The sequence below is a fragment of the Canis lupus genome, chromosome 14, assembly GCF_048164855.1.
Source record: "Canis lupus baileyi chromosome 14, mCanLup2.hap1, whole genome shotgun sequence".
NCBI classification, from domain to species: domain Eukaryota; kingdom Metazoa; phylum Chordata; class Mammalia; order Carnivora; family Canidae; genus Canis; species Canis lupus.
In genome coordinates this window covers 7,115,998-7,138,685 of record NC_132851.1, presented here as the reverse complement: position 1 = coordinate 7,138,685, position 22,688 = coordinate 7,115,998, and the positions used below count along the sequence as shown (strand labels likewise).

General features: G+C 32.8%; 1 protein-coding gene and 1 long non-coding RNA gene across 50 annotated transcripts in view; one reads left to right on the top strand and one right to left on the bottom strand.

The window, feature by feature from the left end:
• Positions 1-22,688, bottom strand: part of RIMS2 (regulating synaptic membrane exocytosis 2) — a 581,405-nt gene that overhangs the window by 215,495 nt on the left and 343,222 nt on the right. For 26 of the 49 annotated variants that reach the window (XM_072774146.1, XM_072774148.1, XM_072774156.1 and 23 more), the window contains 3 exons: positions 22,397-22,465; positions 16,395-16,551; positions 14,800-14,916 (listed from right to left, as the gene is read on the bottom strand). In XM_072774146.1, the coding sequence (XP_072630247.1) occupies positions 14,800-14,916; positions 16,395-16,551; positions 22,397-22,465 (343 nt within the window). Of the gene's footprint in view, positions 1-5,806; positions 6,120-6,588; positions 6,655-14,799; positions 14,917-16,394; positions 16,552-22,396; positions 22,466-22,688 lie in introns of those variants that run through there. The other 23 variants (XM_072774140.1, XM_072774145.1, XM_072774141.1 and 20 more) reach the window with 2 other exon arrangements.
• Positions 10,362-22,688, top strand: part of LOC140603676 (uncharacterized) — a 94,249-nt gene continuing 81,922 nt past the window's right edge. Inside the window, exons 1-2 of the long non-coding RNA XR_012006626.1 lie at positions 10,362-10,493; positions 19,551-19,606. This is a non-coding gene — a long non-coding RNA (uncharacterized lncRNA). The remainder of the gene's footprint in view (positions 10,494-19,550; positions 19,607-22,688) is intronic.

Here is a 22,688-nt window from a genome sequence, read left to right as displayed (position 1 = left end):
ACTTCAATGATCCTCACATTGTTCCCACATTACCCACAGCCCCAAAATTACCATGGATCTTAGAATCCAATGAAACTTTAAATTCAGAAACATTAAACTCCAATATCTCACATTCTGATTACAATAATTAATTCTGTCAGGTGTCTCATAGTCTCATTGCCTCTTTACTTGATCTTCGTTTGATACTTTTTGTTCCTTGATGCCACCAATTCCTAACAGTATTTATCACTCCTTTTGCCTTTCTTCCTTATCCATCCTAGACTACTATGATTGATCATCTGGCCAACTCCCATATCAACACTCAGATTCTCTTCTAACCCAATCTTTCAAACATTCATCAGAACCCTCAAATTAGTTCAATGTCATAATCTGATTTCTCTACATCTAGGCAACTGGGTATAGTTTAAGCAAAAAAAATGTTCATTCAGGTTGGCACACTGCAAATTCATGTCTTCCAACTTCTACTGTGCTGGTAGCACCAATAATCTTTTTATTTTTACTTCATCAGTTGCCATCACTTTTTAACCAATGACTAGTTTTAAACTTCCTCATTTCCTTTTTTTTTTTTTTATAAAGAGTTTATTTATTTATTCATGAGAGACATAGAGAGGCAGAGACACAGGCAGAGGGAGAAGCAGGCTCCCTGTGGGGAGCCTGACATGGGACTCAATCACAGGGCTCCGGGATCACGGCCTGAGGTTAAGGCAGACACGCAACCACTGAGCCACCCAGACTTTCCAAAACTTCATTTCCAATCAAACATTACATTCAACTTTGGGCCTCCCACCTAAAGAATTTGTCTCAAAAACAATCACCATAATCTTAATTTACAGCAACAACAAAATTAAGGCTATCGAAGATAATTATCTTCAATTTAACAACTTTTTTCAAACACTTACTTAGTTTAAACTCTGTTGTCTGTTTTCTTCCTATCTCGAAAGGAAACAAGAGCTTCTTTCTGTCTACAAACTCCATCTGTGTGTTTAGCGCAATCTCCTGCCCCATGACCTTTCTACCAATCATGCTCTCCTTTTTCTGTATTTTCAACCTAACTTGTCCTAAAGGATCCTTTCCGCAGCCTACACATTCATGGTGTATTTCATATTCTAAAGAAAAAAAATCTCCTTTGATATTGCATACCCCTATCCACTATTTCTCCATCACACTCATAGCACATGTGTCTTCTTGGCTCCCAGGCTCCCGTGCCTCAAGCCACTGCAAGCCATTTGTTCCCCCTCACCACCCTTCTGAAATCACTGGAGATGAAGTCACTGATGGCTCCTCACTTGCCAAATCTAATGGACATTTCCGTTATTATTTTTACTGTTGACATTGTATCTTCCCACTTCAAATTCTATTCTTCCCACTTCAAATGCTATCCTAGCTTCTTCTAAAGCTGGAATTAATAGAGCTCTTCCTTCTCTTTGACTCTTCCTCTAGGTACCACTTAAATGTTCATGTTTTCCAGAACTGAGAAAAAGCCATGGGTTGTTTCTCTGATTGATTTCACTTTCATTTTTGTAGCTACTTCCCATTATTAGTAAGTTTACTCTCAAATTGCTCTGCATAGCTCAAATTTCTTTGAGTTTTAAAATTATTTATTTTATTCCTTGCTAGAGGTTTCCCCTTAACTCTCTTGGTAATTCCAGAACTGAACTTGTCTCTGGCCTAAACTAATTTCCCTCTGAATATCCCTACACCCTCTTCACCTTTGTTAAGGTACGACATGCATTCAGTTACCCAAACTGTAAGGCTCATTGTGTTTCTTGACTCTTTGTTCCCCATCAACATTCAAATCCCATTATTTACTATTATATGTACTATTGATTTCAATTGATTAAATCTCGGGTCTTCTTTCTCTCTATCCATTATCTTACTTAATTCATGCCCGCAAAGAGTTTCCTGCTGCCCAAGACCAAGGCAACAAATCTCTTTATGCATGCTCTTCTTTCCCATAGCCTTTTCTCTCAAATCAACCATCTACATAGTCTCTAAGGTAATTATTCTAGAATGAATAAATATATTATAGCCATCTCCTAATTAAAACTCTTTGAAGTACTTCTATCATTTACAATCTTAGATCTAAATTCCTTAACAGAACATAGAAGATTATCCATAATTAGGACCATCTCTATCATTCCAGATTTATTTCTTGCTATTCCCTGCCTTGTGGATAATGCTCCAATAGCACTAAAACGTGGAATTTATTTTAGTGACTTTGCTCATACATTTCTTTAGAATTCCACTGACATCCTACCTTACCTCTATTACAGATCTAAATAATTCCAATTCCTCTTTTAAGATATAGCCTAGCTGTCTTTCCCGTGATTATCTTTACATGAAAGTCCAACATCATGCTGTCAAATAATGATTTCTTCATATGCTGCGTATATCTTTAAGTAGAGATAAATGTTAGGAAAAAAAAGTAAGGCATAGGGTAAATTTTTAAATATAAAAGGTATATTTATTAAAATAAAGGCTGTATCTTAATAAAGAGATATCAATAAAAGGTAACATATCTCTGCTAAATATGTTTGCTAAATGCTGACTGTGTTTAAAAATACACAGTGATGCAGATAGATTTATACTAATTAGCATAACCTGGTCAAAAGAGGAAGAGGGGGTTTTTTCTTTTTTTTTTTAAGATTTTATTTACTCATGAGAGACACACACACACAGAGAGAGAGAGAGAGAGAGAGAGAGAAGCAGAGACACAGGCAGAGGAAGAAGCAGGCTCCATGCAGGGAGCCTGATGTGGGACGTGATCCCGGGACTCCAGGATCATGCCCTGTGCTGAAGGCAGGCGCATTTAAACCACTGAGCCACCCAGGGATCTCCTGAAAAAGAGTTTTGATTCCTAATATCAGTTAATATTTGTCTCCTGAAGTAATATAAAGAGTTTAACAAACATTATTTAAGCCTCTATTCATCTGTTCCAAAGAGGTAGCACTCATAATTTTTTATTTTACAACACTGGGGTAGGGAGACTGGTGGTTCTGATGCTTCACAGACTGGGGGTGTCATGTTTAATTTACCACATTCATTCCATTCAGAAAACTGCAGATTTGGGGGCACCTGGTGGCTCAGTGATTGAGTGCCTTCCTTCAGCTCAGGGCATGATCCCAGGGTCCTGGGACCAAATTCCTCACCGGGTTCCCCACAGGGAGCTTGCTTCTTCCTCTGCTTACGTCTCTACCTCTCTGTGTGTCTCTCATGAATAAATAAATAAATAAATAAATAAATAAATAAATAATAAATAAAATCAATCTTAAAAAAAAAAAGAAAACTGCAGATTTCATATAGCTAACTACACTACAGCCCACTTGGAACTAATAACACATATTTATCCCCCGAAGGGGAATTTCCAGACTATGACAGTAAATGCCACCTTGAAATCTGGGCTGCGAAATTGGAGAGTTGGTGCCATTTTCTTTTCTTTCTTCTTTTTCTCTTTCCTTCTTCCTTTCCCTCCTTCCTTCCTCCCCCCCTCCCCCGTTTTTTTTCTCACAACTCTCAATAAAGAGATCACTTTTTAAGTATTCAGTTACTTTGACTCAAGAAGGTGAGTTAGGGAGAATTTGGAAAATTTAATTTAGAACCATTCTGCAAGAGAAAGAGATTGATCCAGATTTGAACTGTATCAAAAAGTTAAAAGAAGAACTACAATGTAGCAAGGGAATTGAGGATATTTCTAAGAATGGACTCAACCTTTGGATATGTAAGTAAGTACAGTGGAGACTAGTATGGAAAGGAAAAGGGGTCAAGAGAATGGAGTTCTTGTGGGAGATAAGAGAACTAGTGAAGTAAAAGTAACTCAGTGAAAAAAATAAGAAAGAACCAAGTATAGTTCTGGTCCAAGAGTAAAGTATTTGAATTCATATTTTAGAGGTGTAATAATTTCAAATGAAGATAAGATTCAGATATGGCCACAGCAGTGACTGACTAAAGTAGAATTGGGAATAAAGTTCACTATCTCCAATCTGAGACAGCCAGGGAAATGAGTGGGTGCTGAATAGATCATTCAGGTGAATGCTAACATCACTCTGGTTGATGGCAAGGATTATTAAAAGTTAGACTAAAGCTAAAATCTTCAGTGAATAAAATGGAATAACCAAGAGGTCACCAGATAACCTCAACATGGAAGGATTGTGCTCAGCTGCATTTTATACAAAGGTACAGGGGTTACATTAAAGACAAGAAGCCTAGAATATTATCGTGATAAACACTGGAGAGTGGATATATGATTGTACCCTCGATAATCCCAGAATCTCATAGTAGATTAAGGTGAGGGTTAGAAAGATTGAGTAACTTAAGTTAGCAGAGTGAAAACAAATGACCAAAGTCGCTTTAAAAAAAGAAAAACAAAAGAAGATGTTAAACTGAAAATCAGTATATGGTTTACTACTTCTATGAAAGAGACATATGTATTTGATAGGCAAAGATCCTACAGATAGATGTAATAAGTAAACCATATATTCTCATTCTCAGTTTGGGTAGTAGATTCATGGATTTCATTTTATTATTATACTTTGAAGTGTGCACACATTCTTTTTTATGCACCAAACTGATAATGATGAGATATAGTATTTTTAAAAGCAACTAAAAATTTCATTCTTACAAAATCCACCCAATTGGTCTAGGAGCAGGTGTATATTAGTCTCACACTGGAATCATCTAAGTGATGGCAAATCTTACAGTAAGATATTTGATTACTTGTTTTCTAAAACTGATCTTTTTTAAAAACATTTTTTCAAAGGTTTCATCTATTTATTCATGAGAGACAGAGAGAGAGAGAGGCAGAGACATAGGCAGAGGGAGAAGCAGGTACCCGGTAGGGAGCCCGATGCAGGACTCGATCCCAGGACCCCGGGACCATTGTGCCAGGATCATAACCTGAGCCAAAGGCAGATGTTCAACCACTAAGCCACCCAGGTGCCCCCTAACACTGATTTTATTAACTATGTTTTACTTTAATACAAACATTAATGATAATTGTGTTTCCTGACCACAAAACAAATCATGGCATAAGAGGCAATTCAGAAATGTATCCTAAAAAATAGGCTAGCTAGGCTAGGGTTCAGAATTGGAATAGGTACAGGAAATTGACAGCCAACCTAGAGCTGATTAAGAACTGATTCTACACATGTTGGCTTGTTGAAAAAATAAACAATATGAAGCAATTGACTTTTCGATGACTTAGATAAGTAGAATATAAAAAAAAAAAAAAACACCCAAATGTGGTGCAAGATTTTAACTTAAATTTAAATGAAGATACCAGAGTAATCAGAATAAGCCTAGAATCAGTGATGTCTCATTCACATCACCCACTTTAAGAAAGGTCTTGGTCAATCATAGGGAATCATGTTTTTGTAAGGTAAACGTGTAGTCCCTGAAAAGCCAAAATAGTCAGAATGTAATATACAGCAAAAGTAAAACTAAAAAAGAATATTTTAGTATTAAAGCAAAATAACAAAGAGAGTGAGAAAATGCAAAAGACAATAAAATACAGCAATAATCACTAACATATAATAAACCAGAAAACACTAAATTTCAATTACATTTACTGAAAGACATCACAAAACTTGAATCATGAGGAATCTATTGTTGATATTATCTCTTATATTCCCTTTTACATTTATCTACATGAATTCAATCCTTAGGAATTCACTCATTAATTTCAATTATTTTTGAAACTGTTATTAATAACTCTTAATGAATTAAATAGTATAAAAGTGGTCACACATAACCCAAATCACTTTGAAACAACTGAGTACAGCATATAATTCTTTATACTAACTGAACTCACCACCACATTATCACTGCCTTTCTTTTCTCTGCCTATAGAGCCTCAAAATGTCACAAACTGGCTCAGAACCCTAAAGCTACATAAAACCTTGAGAAACTGTAAGCCCTTAGAGACCTTCTTTCCCTTCTCTTTCTAGTTAGTTTATCCTCCTTTCTGTTAAGCGTCAAGTAATTGATATTTCCCTTCAATATAAGGAGAATGGTGGTAAAGTTGAAAGGAACAAGGATTTTCCCATAGACCCAATATGCTCCATGGATCCAGGATTATCTATGACCAATGAGTAGATCACAGCCATCTTCGACAAGGTAAACTACAAACTGATCAGTTCAACCTAAGCATTCTAAAACTGATTCCTCAACTGTGGGGTGGGGGTGGGGGTGGGGAAGTGGATTGTTAAGGTATGAAAAACCAGTGCTGTCTAAATATATTATTATGAAGGTCGTTAGTCAAATGCAATTAATTTTTAAAAATACTGTTATTCGAACCTTCTAAGTAGTCAAAGGCTAACTGTAATTCCTGGTGAACTGAATTTTTAGAATCATCAAAGAGATGATACTAGCTCATTAAAGGGAAGCTATATTTTTGACATCTTACTACAATTAAAGTGTTTACATATGCTTTTTATTTTCTATTATTTTATTAGTAAGGATAATATTTCTAGATTTCATTAATAATCATGTAAATATATATATATATAAAGCAGAAATAGAATTGAATTATATCATATCATTAGACAGGCACATGCAATTCTATGAACAGACTCAATTGTAAGAAAAATATACCTGCCATCCCTGTGATGATGTTCAATGTTCTGACTGTATCTGGAGCGAGGTAGAGTAAGAAAATGACTGCAAGCATGGCAGAAACAAGAATATAAATGAGACTCAGGAAAGAAATGAAAAGGTATTATTTAATTTTAAAAAATAAAATTCAAAAAAGAGAAGCAGATAGTTAGCAAAGCAAATGAAAATTGTTATTAGAAAGCTTGCTCTTTCCTCCCAAAGTCCATTATAATATGGCAGTGCTAAAGGTTAAAATATTCTAGGTATTCCAAAATAAACACAACAAAAACATAACAAATCAAGACTTAAACAAACCATATTTCAAAATAAAATCTTATCAATTATCATTCAAACATCTCTAGCACCATCTATGAAATGTTATACAATATCGTTGCTTTCCCTTTTTGAGGAGGAAAGATGAGAAGAAAAATAACAAAATAACAAGAAAGTTTAAGAAGAAAATAATTAAAGAGCAATTTCTAATATACACAGATTTTATAAGGTATTATTTCTTCTCTGATCACAAATAAGTAAAAATAACTAAGAGGGCTTAAGAACTACATCTAGTAAGGAACAAGCTGACTTGAATTATTATTTGGTTATTAATTTTATTTATTAGGTTCATTGGATCCTATCTATTTTTCCATTCATTATATGTTGTACATGTTTATTACTTACTGTGGGCTGTGCCACACTTCATGCCTCATGACTACCATAAGCCACCAAAGCAGCACACTGACCTCCTCACCCATTTGTGATGGCTCCTCTTCTTTCCACAGCTCTAATTTAAACTTTTCTGTTTTCTTGAAACCTTTCATGCCAAAACACTTAACTTTGGCAGATGAACATTATATTTCATTTAAAAAAAGGGGGGAAGCCAACTTTGAACTCTCTCAACTGTCATATTTATACCTCTAAATACAGAGTACCTATACTTATATCTTCACTTGTCATTTTCTTTTGCCCCAAGGGAACAAACTCTTCTACCTGTAATCCTAACTTCCCACATGACCTTCCTTCCTTCATTATTGTCTCATGCCTTCCATTCCTGAACCGCACTTAATCCTAAAAATAAACCCTTCACTAACCTCATCTTCCTCTCAAGCCCGTGCATGTCTCTGACTTTCCTTTCGTTGAAAAACATCTTAGCCATGTCTATTAATTTTGCCACCACTTCCTCACTTCTCATTCAAGCTTTAAGCTCACTGTATGTAATGGGACTTTCAATCTCTATCATTCTCTGGAAGCTATCCTGTGAGTGTTACCTGTGAAATCCTAAAAAAAAAATCCTTTAACTTCTTGGTCTTCATCATATTATTCTTATCTATGATGGTGTTACACATTGATTTTCAACCTCTGTTTTTTGACACTCTCACCTCTCCTAGTTTTTGAAACATAATTCTCTCAGGCTATTAAAAATAGTATTTATGTAACACTTAACTAGGTGACAAATACTCCATTACAGGTTTATTTACTTTATATCTTTTATTTCTCATAACAACTCTCTGAGGTAGGTTCTAGTATTGCCACAGACAGAAAGACAGAAAGACAGGCTGTAAGTGCTTGCCGACAGCCATATAGTAAGTAGCTGGACTGGGTTTCAAACTCATGGCTTCCTTAATTCAAAATTTAGGCTCTTAGCATTTACACAACTGGCCTGGTTTCTCACCTATCTAACTGCTTCTTTACCCATTTCATTCACTGGATTCTCTTTCTCTTTATTCCATAGAGGCAGTGGTTTCCCGAGATGGAATCTTCCAACTTCTTTATATTCCAACACATTCTTTCTGGATTTTATTATTTGCTTTTATAGTATAAACTGTCACTTTGTTTAGCTTTCATTTTTCTTTGGGTTTCACAGCACATTTCTAGCTGCTTCCTGGGTTCTCCACATGGTGGCCTGAAAGTCGTGTAGACACTTCAGAAAAACACATGTTAATTTTGAGGTTTGAGGGAGACATCTGTGTATTTGGATGTCTGGTGTGGCATTATGAAATGAGGGGGCTGGAGTAGTAGTTTTCAAACTTTCTTTTTGATCAGATTTTTATGTAAAACCAATCATTAGGAATCCAATAAAATCAGAATGTCTCTGGCTTAAGAGGGAGTTGGAAGACTAGTTTCTATGCAATTGGTGTCGTCCTTAACTACAATACTAGAGTCCTTCAAGTACCTCTTCAGAACTGATGATTCCATGATTTCTAAAAGACCCTCTAGTTTCAAATATAATTCTTTAACCCTTCTTTGAAACTTAATATAATATTTCAGCTATTCTTCTGCGTGTAATCCCAGTCTTAACTAAAGATTTAAATATTTACTGAATAAGCCAAATTTTAAAAATCTCCTAATTTAACTCCTTCATTTTCCTTATTTTCTACATTTAATTATCAACCTTGCAAGTTCTAATGCCTAAATAACTCAGATTTATCTACTTTTCCTTTTCTCCTGCCACTACCTTCAATTAGGCTAACCTGGTCTACTGAAATAATCTATTGTCTCTCTTCCTTCAACCCTAACCCTTTCCTGATCCAATCCATTCTCCACTCTGTCTACAAGCAAGACAATTACAAATTATGCTTTTGATCATGTAGGTACTTTGCTTAAAATCCTTCCTTGGTTTCACATTCCCAAAACAAGTATATACGCCTTAAAATGGCATAGAAATTAAGTTCTAAACTACTTCAATCTTCAAGTCCTATCACTTCACGTCTCCCATTACACAACTTTTTATGTGGGTACAACAGACCACCTGAGATTCTCTAAGTATATCCTGTACTTTCCTGACTTCAAGATTTTGTTTATGCTTATCGCTCTGCCAAGAATGCCATTATCTTCCCTCTGTCTCCACTTCATTGCCTTTGAAAATTCTACTCAATCTTTAAAGTCCAACTTCCCTTTGAAGCTTTTCCCCAATACTCAGACAGGTAATTTTCTCTCCAATCTATTCCAATAATATCATGCTTAGGCCTGACAGTCTTCTATGTCTTATAATTAATTGGTAAATTGTATAATTTGTTGGTATATATGAGTTGGTATAGTTAGTTGGATCATCTGTTTATTTAGGTCAGGATAATGTTTATTTTAAATCCTTGTCCACAATTGGCTGACATAATAAATACATTTTGGATTGAACTAAAAAGTAAAAACATAACTACATGATTTTCATGATTAGTCTACCCTCCAAAGAAAGCAATGGTTCACGTAATCACAGAAATATTCTAGAAATGTAAACAGAACATTACAAACCTATATAGTATAAGAAAAAAGGAAACAGTATTCAAAAAAGACATTCCTGGCATTACAAAGAGTAGAAGTAATACCTAATAGTTGTGATGTGGGAGTTTATTGCATTAAGAACAAATAGATTTTCTCTGAAAATTACTTGAGCAATGAAAATATGTAAACTTGGAAGGTTATTAAAATTTCCAAATTCATAGAACAGATATCAATTGATGATCATAGAAATCATCAATTTCTAGTATTTTCCTTGAAGAGCCTTATAGTTAATTTTGTCTAAACATTAAGCAAGGATCACCTATATCAAATATCAGTTTGTTTTATTTCCCTTTTTGTGTCAGTTAATTTAACTGGCCCAAGAGGTGCTCACATTAAATGTTATTTCTAAATATGTCTGTGAGGGTATTTCTGGATGATATCAGCATTTGAATCAGTGGACTCAGTAGACTGCTCTCCTCAATTTGGGTAAGTATCATATATTCTAGTGAAAGGCTCAACAGAACAAAAGTAGGAAGGATGAATTTTTCCCCTTTTCCTGACTCATTTTAGATCTGGACTTCTCTTATCTCTCTGGCCCTCAGAGTGGGACTGAATTATACCATCATTTCATGGGTCTCAAGTACTCGCTTCAGCAGCACATGTATTATGGGTCTCCAGCTTGCATAAAGCAGGTATTTTCATCCATAATTATGCATGCCAAATCCTTATCTACCTATTCTACTGGTTCTGTTTTTGGAGAACCCGGAATGCATAGTTTTCTATAGTCCTATTATACCTCGGAACCTAATCTGGTCATGATCCCCCTTGAGATTCTGTTGAAAACTATAAAAATACATCAATGAATATTACATAAAATTAACCACACTGTTTTGGTAGTAAAATCCACCTAAGATAGAGAGATGCATCCAAGGTCTTTTACCACATCCACTTAGTACAACTTAAGAACATATTTTACTTACTTTCTCAATTAAGTCATTTTTACTTTTCTTCCAAAATTAATGGAATTATAAAACTGTCTCAAATATAACTAATGAGTTAAAAATTATGTTAAAAATTGCAATTTATCCAATGTCCTTGAACTTTTTAAAAAATTGAGCAGAGAAGTAATTCATTGTGAAAGAAAAAAACAGAAAGCTTAAAAATTACTAAATTTTAAAAAGTGAAAAAAGAAGTTACAGATTCAAAAATCATAATGACAAATTTCATTTTTCAAATAATTGAACTGAATTACTGATCTAATTTCTAGACACATTTTGATTCTTATAAAGAAATGTAATCTTTAAAAAAAAAGAAATGTAATCTTTAAAGACAAAACAAAATTGTACTTATAACGAATTATCCTTCCATTATATCAGATGAGTGAATGTCCACTTTTAGAAAACACCAAACAAAAAGGACTGCAAAAAGAGGAAATAAAATATCTCACTCTTAAATAACCTATGGTTTTTGAAAGCAAAATTTCCAACAATCTCAACTTAATGCAAAACTTTCTGTTCTGTGTCTGTAATATTGTTAATATTTTGCTAATTTATAGTTCCTAAAATATACTCAGTATGATTTAACTATGTTAAAATATATTCCTGAAATGTAACAAAATGCATTATTTTTCTAAGGTGAATTATCTTTTTTTTTCATTTACTTTCTCTGTATTTTCAAACTTTCAGAGATGTGTTCCACTCATAGCCAATAACTAAAAGGACCAAGAAGACTATAAATAGTTATGGGTAACTTTGACACTTTCTTGTAACTGGTTGACTGATAAAGAGTAGAGACAAGGCCTAAGTGTTTGAGGTATCCTAGAGATCCACATAATATGACATTTTTCTTCTTAGAATATAAATGTGTTAATTGAATGAACAAAAGAAAAAAAGCTTATGAAGTACTGTATCCTAGGCCAATGTTAATTGTATTTTTTTTGTTATTATGCTTAAGGTATACTCTATAGAATTAAGATACCTAATATATTTTGGCCTCCAGGATAGAGTATTATATGATATCTCTGACATGTTACAGAAATACTCTCTAATACTCTATACTTTTTAATAGTAAATTAACTCATGTAAACAAATAAGCTCTTGAAATGGTTTCTAATACTAAAGCCATACATGTTGCCCCAGGAAAATTATGTTCCTAGTAGTAGTTACCAGGGTTTACCAGAGAAACGATGATCCAAAAAGTATGGGGGATGGAGAGAAGATGAACGATGTCTGTTATAATTCGTCATTTTAGCTAATAGCCTGGCATACAAGTTTCTGAATTACTTGTAAAGAACTGATTTTCTTTTCAAAACAGAATAGGATTTTAACTAATGATAATAAAGTGAGATGTGCAAAGATATAAAGATCCAATCAAATTTTGATATATAATTCTTTTTAACATTACCTATAAGAAAAAGATATGAATACTATTATATCCTTCTTATACCTCTTAAGTTTAGCCAGGCACTATAAACTAATGTTGAATAGCATCATTTCTCACCCAATGTAGTCAATGTAAAAAGCCATTATCTTCATGTACAACTTTCCAATATGTCCCAAGTCCTTCATCCTTTATACTGGGTCTTTCTGATACATATGTGTGTTCTGCCTCTGTACTTATGCTCTTGTTCTTGCCTGAATAAGCAAGTCCACTTTTCAAGGTCCAACTCATGTTCTATACTCTCTACAAAGCTTTTTTTAAAAAAAAATACTTGTATTAGCTGATTTCTTTTTTTTCTGCTCAATTAATAAGCACATTAAAAGGTCAATTATTTGTAAGACACAGATCCTTTAAAATGTTAAGAGTACAGCACATTTTTTGAGTATATACCATGCAACTGGAAGTGCTCTGTCATTTAATCTACTCAACAACCCTATAAAGTTGGAACTAATGTTCTAATTTTATAGATAAGAAATATCAAGTGTCAAAACCTTAATTTTCCCAAAGAAACACAGTTAGCAAGTAATAAAAAGCCTAAATTCAAATCCAATGCCATTTAGTTCCAAATCTTACAAAAAAAGAGTATATTCGATAAAATACTCTTCTAGTCCAGTGCACCATTTACTGCTGACAAGAAAAGTTAACACACCACTCAAAAGGCCTAAATTTTACTTACTTCAAAGGAAATTCTCTTTTAGGCACTTTAATAAACAGTATATTTGATTGACTGTATGAAATTCACTGTAAGAGTTCTACAGTATTCTTATCTTCTACGGAGTGCATAAAAATTACAATATCTTTGAATACATTCTATTATAAAAATCTTTTTGAATATTTAGAATATAAAGAATAAAATAGAAATTAAGATCCCATTGTTTAAAATGTGATAGACTACCTAACAAGGATATTATTGTACTCTTTGATTTTTGTTCCCTCATGTTTGTAAGTAATGATTACAAAGATAACTTGAAAATAATATATTAGAAATAGTTTCATAGTCCTAGTTAAAAGAAATTCTATTTTACTTATTTAAAAAGCTCACAATTAGGAGTAATTATGATCTGGTAATCTATAGCACTCTAAAAAAGTGATGAAACTCTAGGGATTAAATTTTTCCAAAACTTCTAAATTATTGGTTCCAATAATTTTTGTCAAATTAAAAGACTCATAAAGCTATAAAGTAATTAAGAAAAAATATAATGACATGTCAGTTATGACTATAATAGCTATATACCAAGGATTTAATAGCAAGCCCTTTATCATTAATGCTATGGTCATTTGTCTTAAAATTAGATAAATTATTATGTGTTTGATATGTTACCTTTCTAAAGGTAACACACCTACAATACCCCTAAGGACACAGATCACTATGAAAATGTCAAGCAAACTAAAAAGAAATAAAATACCACATTAACTTTCATTTAACAATTAATAAAAACATTAATTTAGTAACTTCCTATTTCTTAGATCTCAGACACAAAAGTCAATACTTGTTTGACACTATTGAAGATTAGTATAGATGTTCCTTATCTTTTCTTATGGAAAAGTGTACTTAACATAATGAAATTATAAGCCTGAATTGAGGATAACCCTAGATTTAGACAAAAACAATTAAATTCATGAATATTGACAATGATAAATATTGGGAACTTCTCTAATAAGTTGATTTAAGATGCTTTTATCAAAATTGGTTTAGGATGCATACAAAGAGACTTCTGAGTTCCCTTGTTATTTTATCATTATATTCTCTGAATAGTAAATTAAGCTTTCTTTGCCAATCCTTATCTCAAACCTATTTGACAGTGTGGTGGAAATATCATAGCATTTTTCATTTTATATAGAATCAAACCATGAATTCAAGGGTTAATCAATTTGTTTAACTTAAATCAGTAGTAATAAATGTGATTAATGCATTGGAATATATGTTACTTCCAAGAATGTCATATTTAATGGAGCAAATTTGAAGAATTCCTCCAAATACAGCAATCAATAAGCATGATTCTTTAAGATGCTTAAAAGATTTATTACTGAAAGCCATGAGGAAAAACCTCTTCATGAATCAGTTTTTGTGTCTGTTTCTTTTGTGTGTGTGTGTCTGTTTCTAAACAAACCAGACTTGTCTCAATACTTTTATGCATAAAAAGGCACACTGATTTCCCGGATAAATGTGAAAGACTTTAAATCTATTGTCTCATTAATTATATTTATATGTAATGATTGGCTATGATAACACAAAAATAATAAAATGTCTTATTTTCATTAAAATTATCCTTATAACCTCATGTGCAAACTCACTAGCCTAACTTGTTTGATTTAATAAAGGATCAAAACTGCAAGAGCTAAGATAATTTTTTTTTAAACCAAAGAAAAGATTGTTCCTGTTTGTTTTATTTTTTTACATGGTGGTCATAAGAATGAATGTAGGTATTATAAAGGAAATTATTTTTGAAGCTAAGATAACATACATATCCAAGTTTTGGATGAAAATATTTTACAGTAATACCTTCTTCCTGAAGGCAGCAATTGTAATAAGGTCTAATAGTATTTAATCCTATTTACCTGTCTCTATCTGGAGAATAATGGTCATCCATGACACGATGTCTATCCATTCGGCTAATTGTGTTATAATGTCCAGCAGTAGAGCGCGTCCCTCGAAGACCCTGTTCCACATTCCGACTGAAATTAGCAAAATCCATTAAATATCTTAATAGGCCATAAACATATACTACACTAAGAAATGAGGTTTATTAATAAAATGAAAGACAAAAATCATTGTAATGTCAAGTCCAAGTTTTTTTCTTTTAACTAATTGCACCTTGGGCTAATGGGATACATTTTTACTGGAGGTTGACAGTGAAGTTAGGAGATTACTGCTATAACAGAGATAAACATAAACAGAGTATCAATGGGGATAAAGATAAGGGTTATCAAAATTATTAATAGATGATTCCCACATTTCTAGGAGTGATTCTTATATGCAATAATGGAGGAGGAATAAATTTATGTGAAGAAAATGAGTTCAGCATGCTGCTTATAGATAATACTGGTGTATCTTGTTTTAAGAAAATGATTAGGATTTGTTTTTTAAAGTCTAAATTGAAGTCTTTATAAATAATCAATGATGATTTTTTTTAAGTTACCATGTGTGGCCTGGATTTTCAATAGACACACTTCTTTTTCATAAGCCTCTTATATAGTTTCTACTACTATGGGCTTTCTATTAGGTACAGCTGAATTTATTCTAAAACTTTGCCCATGTTTTTCTAGGTGTGGTCAAATATTCTTTCCCTGGTAAAAGTCGAGCACCTTTTTTTTTTTTTTCTTAAAGTAAGAAACAGCTCAATTTATTTATCAAAGTTAAAATACAGAATCTAGGTCTTTTAAAATTTCAGATTACAAAAGTTATTCTATTGACAGGTCTACCACATTTAAGTAATTATTTTTCAGAAGCCTTTAGTAATTTATAAAAAATTATGTATAAAATTAAATCATAAGGAAAAAGTCTAAATCTAAAACTAAATCAATTATTCATTCAAAATAGGCATTATAAGACTATCATTCTAAGAGTTCAAATTTTCTTAAACCTTGAAAATATATAAAATGTGAATCCTATACACATTTCTTATTAGCAAAAATATTATTTCCATGGATCTAACTCCAGGAAGCCTTTCTGTACTTAACTGGATTGATTAGTTTTCTACTAGGCATAAGACCTGGAGCTGTAGATTTTCCGAGCCACTCTTCCCTCCATCTGTGCTTTCTTTTTTATTCTTTGCATGATTGCTCTTAACTTTAAAACCCCATCAAATGTTTATTTTCTCCCATTTCTTAAATTGTCAATACCTTTATCATTCAAGGGTATAGTTAGTTGGTTCTAACTGTATATACTCAGTATTGATATACTGAAAGCTGGGTCTTCTTTATGATTTTGAACTCTCACATAAAAGAATATACACATCAACCAGAGTTACAAAGTAGCCCATACTTCATATTACTTTCAATATTTAGGTTGTTGAAGAACATATTTATTTTCCCTTATGTAATTTTCTTCCACAAGACTTTATTATCTTTAGAAATTATTCATGATTCTTTGTGATACATAGGCTTTTAATACCTACATATATCCTACAAATAAAATGTGTATGGTATCTTACCTTTGTGGAGGAGGAACACTGGGTGACCATGATCTAGTCCTTCCTATAACATCTACTCGGTGAGGAGACCCTGATGGTGAACAGTGGTTTGATGACATTACTTGTTCTGGCACTGATAATGTTGAGCTTTGAAGATCTCGACCATTGTGCCGATAATCTAAAGGGGCAAAGATTAAGAGTACAGTTATCTACCCATTAAGTACTTTTGTATTTTGTACTTTAGTGAAAAAAATGTTAGTGAAGTTGAAAGCTTCTAAATATATTAAATGTAAAGCCTAATGTATAAAACATAATACCATAATAAAATAATATTTTGTAAACATTTAAATTAAAAATGAATGACAAATATTTAGATAAATACTATGTCCAAGCATTGTGCTAGTTAGACTAAAACTTTTATATACAGTTAATTATCTTTACTAAAAGATGCAAGTTTATTCTAAAAACATTTTCATCTCTTTAATGAACTAGAAGAGCTTCAATGACTTCTTAACAATTGTAAATATTCAAAATTATTAACTTCATAAAAATTCCTAAAAGTCTATGGTTATTTCTTTAAGAGATAAACAATATTAGAAAGTATTCTGAATACCATCTGAAGCACCTACATAGACTGCTTTTCTTACAGTGTTTGTCAGGGCTGAGAAAAAAAACACAGCAGTTTGGAGGAGGGAAACAACCCAATGATTTGACACACTTCAAAAAAGTGTATTAGAAGTACTAAGCTCAAATGACTCTTAGAAAGCAATGGATATTTGACAGATGGAGAGAAAAGTAGAAGGAACTCAAAGCTGGTAGAAAAACAGCTATCCAATGTGGAGCAACAGTAGGGAAATAAATAGTAAAAGTAAATTTCACCCAAGTTGTATATATCTAAAACATCATGAGGCTTGTAATGGAAAAACCTGAACATTTTTGAGCAGGAAGTAGTATTATCCCCATCACCATTATCTTCACCATGTTCATCGTGGCTGCTATTGACTTTTACTATGTGGCAAGAACTCTGCTAGGTACTATACAGAGTGTTCTGCTACAATACTAATTTCAGAAATAACTCAGAAAAAGTACTGGTTCATATGTGATTTTTCCCAACATGCTCACACTTTGCAGTATTATATGAAGTTGGGTTCCTAAGAAATGCAGCAAGAGAAAGATTTGAGTGTACACAAATGAATGGGAAGGAGTCATCTCAAGAGAAAGGAATTAGAATAGCAGAACAGGGCACAGGAAGAAGCTAAGCAAGAATGTGATCTCAGCTTGATCCCACTGGAGGCTCTGGAATGTGAATTGTACCAGACTTGCTCTGACTTGGAGGCAAGGGTCCCGGACCTTTGTCATCCAGTGTTAGCCAGTCACTGACTGAAGATCGCCAGTGGGAAGCAGGAGAGATTGTTTTCTGTGTGTCTCAGGCCGATTCTCCAGATAATGGTGCAGCTGTGTTAGCAGCCAACATTCACTGGAGATGGGTAAACCAGCTGACCAAGGGGGATATGGGTGGGGCATCAAGAGTGTTCACTACATCTACCAAATAATAGCAGCTGGAAGCAAAGTACATTAACACAGCTAGATGCAGAAAGCCAGAGAAATACAGAACTACATATCATGCTCATTCATCCCATGTTCTTTCTTTTGGCTTACTTTGGTCAAAAGAATTCCATCTTATAAGTATTTATTGCATGGGTTCTTCCTGGTGTGGTGAATACTTCCCTTGATGCCATAACTTTGCATATTTATCCACCTTTCCGTCTAGAACATACTCCTTCCATCTAGATACCTTCATTTTACCTTAAAACCCCACTTTTAATATTTTTATTGAATAAAACATAACATGACTTTTCAGAATTGTGCTTAGATATTTATTTTTAGTGTTTTGATTACAAAGCTACACGGGTTTTGAATGGTCTGATCTAATCCAGTTTTCCCAGATACCTATTGTTTTTGTTTTTACTCCATGATTTTGCAGAGCACAATGTTTTTTCAGGAATCTATTAATGATGCGAATAAGCCAACTCTGCAAAGAAGATAATATAATCCCCATTATATATTTGAGGAAACTGAAATTCACATTAAGAAATTTACTAAGAAAAAAAAAAAGAAATTTACTAAGAAATTTAAATTAAGTGTCAAATACAGGGTCTGGTATTTAAAGCAAAATCTATCGGATTCCAAACCTCTCATTGCTCTAAGACTACATTCATCTTTCATGATCAAAGTAACAATTTAGGAAGATGAAGCTGACAGCAGTATACAATTCGAACTAAAGATTAGAAAGTTTGTAGCAAGATTAATTGCTCTTATGAAATGTAGAACATATTGTCCAACAGAACTGTCTAAAATGATAAAAATGTTCTCCATCAGTGCTGTCAAATACGGTAGCCACTAGACACACATGACCATTGAGCACTTGAAATCTGGCTAGTGTCAATGAGGAACTGAATTTTTAATGTATTTATTTTTAATTAATTTAAATATAAATAGCCACATATAGTTAGTGGTACAATTTTGGAGTATGACAACTGGAAATGGTAACAGACTACACAGAAAAAATCAATACATTCATTCATTCAACAAGTATTTATGACTATATGTGCATGTTATTCTATGAGCTGCAGTGAGCAAAACAAACAAAATGCTTTGCCCTTGTGTAGCTTAAATGCCAGTTTGAGTGATAGAAACAATAAAAATCCCAGTAAATAATTATATATGTTTGAATAATATATATATATGTTTGAAGGTGATTTAAGTTCTAAGAGGAAAACAGAACAGAATAAAGGGAGATCAAAATGTCAGAATATGGAAGCATTTTGCAATTTTATATAAGGTGGTCAGGCATAGATAGAACTCACTAAGAGGCTGACATTCCATAACAACTTGATTAGGAAGTTAGATGCTTTGCCAAGTGCATAGAGAGGAGGGTTGCAAGACAAGTGCAAAGACCCCAAGATAGGAATTACTTTACTGTGTTCACAAACAGCAGGGAAAATAGGGTACTAGGAGTGGAACAATGGAAGAGATCAGAGACACTTGGAGGAAGGAGGAAAATCATGTGGGGCCTTGAGTTGCTTTGCAAAGATTTTTGGAATTTGATCTGAGTGATTTTTAAGCCATTAGCGGATTCTGAGCAGAAACTGAATATGATCTATCTTCTTTAAACAGGATCACTTCAGGTGCCATGATCAGAATAGGCTGAAAGGAAAAAGGCAATAAGTCAGGTAAGAGATGAACCAGGATGACAGCAATGGAAACATGGAAAGTAGTCAGATTCTGTACATCTTCTGAAGTTAGAGGCATCGGGATGATTTTGAATAAGATTTGATGTTGGACATAAGAGGAAGAGAAGGACTAGAACAAATCTAAAAATTTCAATTCAAGTACATAAAGGAATGGAGTTGCATCAAATGACTTAGTTTGGTGGGAAAGATCAGGAGTTTGGTTTTAAATATATTAAGTTGAAGATATCTACTACATTTCCAAGCACAGATGTCAAGTGGGCAGTAGAAAATGAAAATTTAGAATACGAGTAAGTGGTTTTGACTGGGCATGTGGGAATTTTAGCATAAAGATGCCAGTTAAAGGCTTGGGACTTTAAATAGTTGGGATCACTAGAATAGTGAGTGTAGATAGTGAAAAAGTCCACCAATAGAGTCTGGGGACATTCTATTATGAACCACCAACAATTTGTGATCAGATACAAGAGCAAAAAGAGGGAAGAAATAAATGACTTAATATTTGGTTAGCCTACCAGGAAGCTAAAAATATACTACAAAGAGTCGAGAAGTTTAGAAGGTTTACCAGTTTGGAAGAGGAGGAGATAACAGTATTTTCAGCTGCATAGACAAACAGTTACACACATGTGGAAAAGAATCTTGGGAAAGACATTAGGACTGTTGAGAAAGACTTGAGAAGCATTTATAAAAAGAGTATCACTGAAATCCAAGGTAAGGGAATGTATAGAGAAAAACGAGATATGACTACGGGAGTTTGAGGGAGACTACTGAGAAAAGGAGGAAGAGTACCGAAAAGAAGAAAATTCAAATAATTCAGTTCCATGAAAACTAAAAAAAAAATAGAGAATTTTAAGAAAATATTCATTATTGATAATATAAAGAGCTACTCAGAAGTGATAAAAATGAGTGTTGGGGTTAGGCAATTAGAAAATCAGAATATTATATGCAACATTTAAGAGCTAATTATTAAAACATCACTCTACCTTCCCAATGGAAAATATTATTATTTACTCGTATTTTTATATTGTTTCAGGTCAGAGTAGAAAATAATACTAGCATTCTAAGTGGCTATAAACTGATATTTTATTTATATATTCCATTTATTTGCACTGTGGGGTGAGTCAACTGGTTCAAAGAATAGTTGGTTTACAACCATTCTCATTTCCCTACTCAGTATACCACTATGGCACAAAATCCATGCCAACAATTACTTCCCTAAGAACCCTAAATTTCAATATCAATCAGAGTCTCTATTTACTTCGAAGAATAATATTAGCAATGCAAATATAAAAAATTACCTCTGTCTTGAATTAGAATAAACTAAGTAAGCACATGGGAAGTATTACCTCTGGTATAGTTAATTTTCAAGACATCTGCCTTGCAAACTTGGAAAAATTAAATAAAGCAGCTGAGACTGTTCATTATTGAGAAAAGGTTGATAGTTCAGGTTAAAAGGGTTTCGAATGGTTGTAACAGATACTTTGAATTTGACAGATATATAATATGCAGTTGGAAATGAATCTCTGTATATGGGAAACAAAGTATTAACACTTTTGCTGGTGTCTAGACTTAACACTAGTTGTTTAAAATGCCAGTTAACATGGGCGGGGGGTGGGTGGGTAAGATGGTACTGTGTATATGAATATATGCAATTCACATTCAAAATGCCTTCGAAACAATTTCATAGAGAATATAGGATTATTTGTTTCATCTGACAAATTACCTGATAAACTACGGATTAAAGCATTTAGTCCCTATTGAAACTATTGTTAATGATGGTGCTTAAAAACAAAAAGGACATTAAAAAAAAACATAAGAAAAATATTTTTAACAGAATTAGCATGTTTAAGCCTTAGTTATCATAACACTTCTGTAAATATAATTGGTATACCTTTACTAAAGTTATAGGCCAATGAAAAGATGACATTTCAAAAGCCACAATATCATAATATTTTCATGTTTATAAAAAGAATACAAAACAGAATATGGTGATGCTTCAACTTTCTAATAGTGACAGATTTTGAGGATTTGAAATCATCCTCATTTTTTTTTAAGTTATCAGGTAAATTTCCAAACAAAAAGCAGGCAATATTTTATTTATTTTATTTTATCTTATTATTTATTTTATATCTTATTTTATTTTTTACTTCATACACATTTAAAAATTTTATTTTAGTTTTATGTCTTTTTATTTAAATTCAATTTGCCAACATACAGTATAACACCCAGTGCTCATCTCATCAAGTGCCCCCCTAGTGCCTGTCAGCAATACTTTAAGCTACAATACCATAATTGAAGTTTAAATGAAGCTTAAATGAAGTTTAAATGAAGCTCTGCCTGATATGTAATCAACATGAAAACAATGAAAAAAAATTCAGAAAGTACATTAAAATATTTGACATATTTGGGTATGCTGGTGATGTCAAAAAGATTTTATTTTTTTTCACACTGTTATGTAGTATAAAGAAGTTTTATACAATAATACTTCAAATTTATGATGAAATCATTATTATTTAGTACTTTAAAAATAGAAAGTTTGTAAGTATTCACTTATCTGACACCTTTCAGTAAGGATGTTCAGTTTAACAACTGATACAAGAGTCCCAGTAACTGTAATTATTCAATAGGTAAAATTGCCATTAGGTTGTTTTGGGAGGAGGTGGATAAAGAGGCAAGTTATTTCTTTCTCATTTTATTTATTATTTAATCTGTTTGTTGGTGAATAATGATGAATAATACTTCCTTCTTATTACTATAAAATTCTGAAATTCTTACCTGATACTATCCCAATTCCATCATCACAGTCATAGTCAGAGATTTCACTATCACTTATTCTTTTTGACCCTATGAAGCAAACAATAGCTATAATTAAAATTGTTGATTATTAAGAAAAAAAAAACTCACCAACCTGAAAAACAAATGAAAGAATTTTGAATGAAATATTTGAGAATGAAAAATATGGAGGGAAGGAAACTGATTAGGAGCTCACACTTATTTTTACATATATTTCATAATGTAAAGATTTTATTCTTAAAATAAATTGTTCTTAAGATGTATAAAATAAATT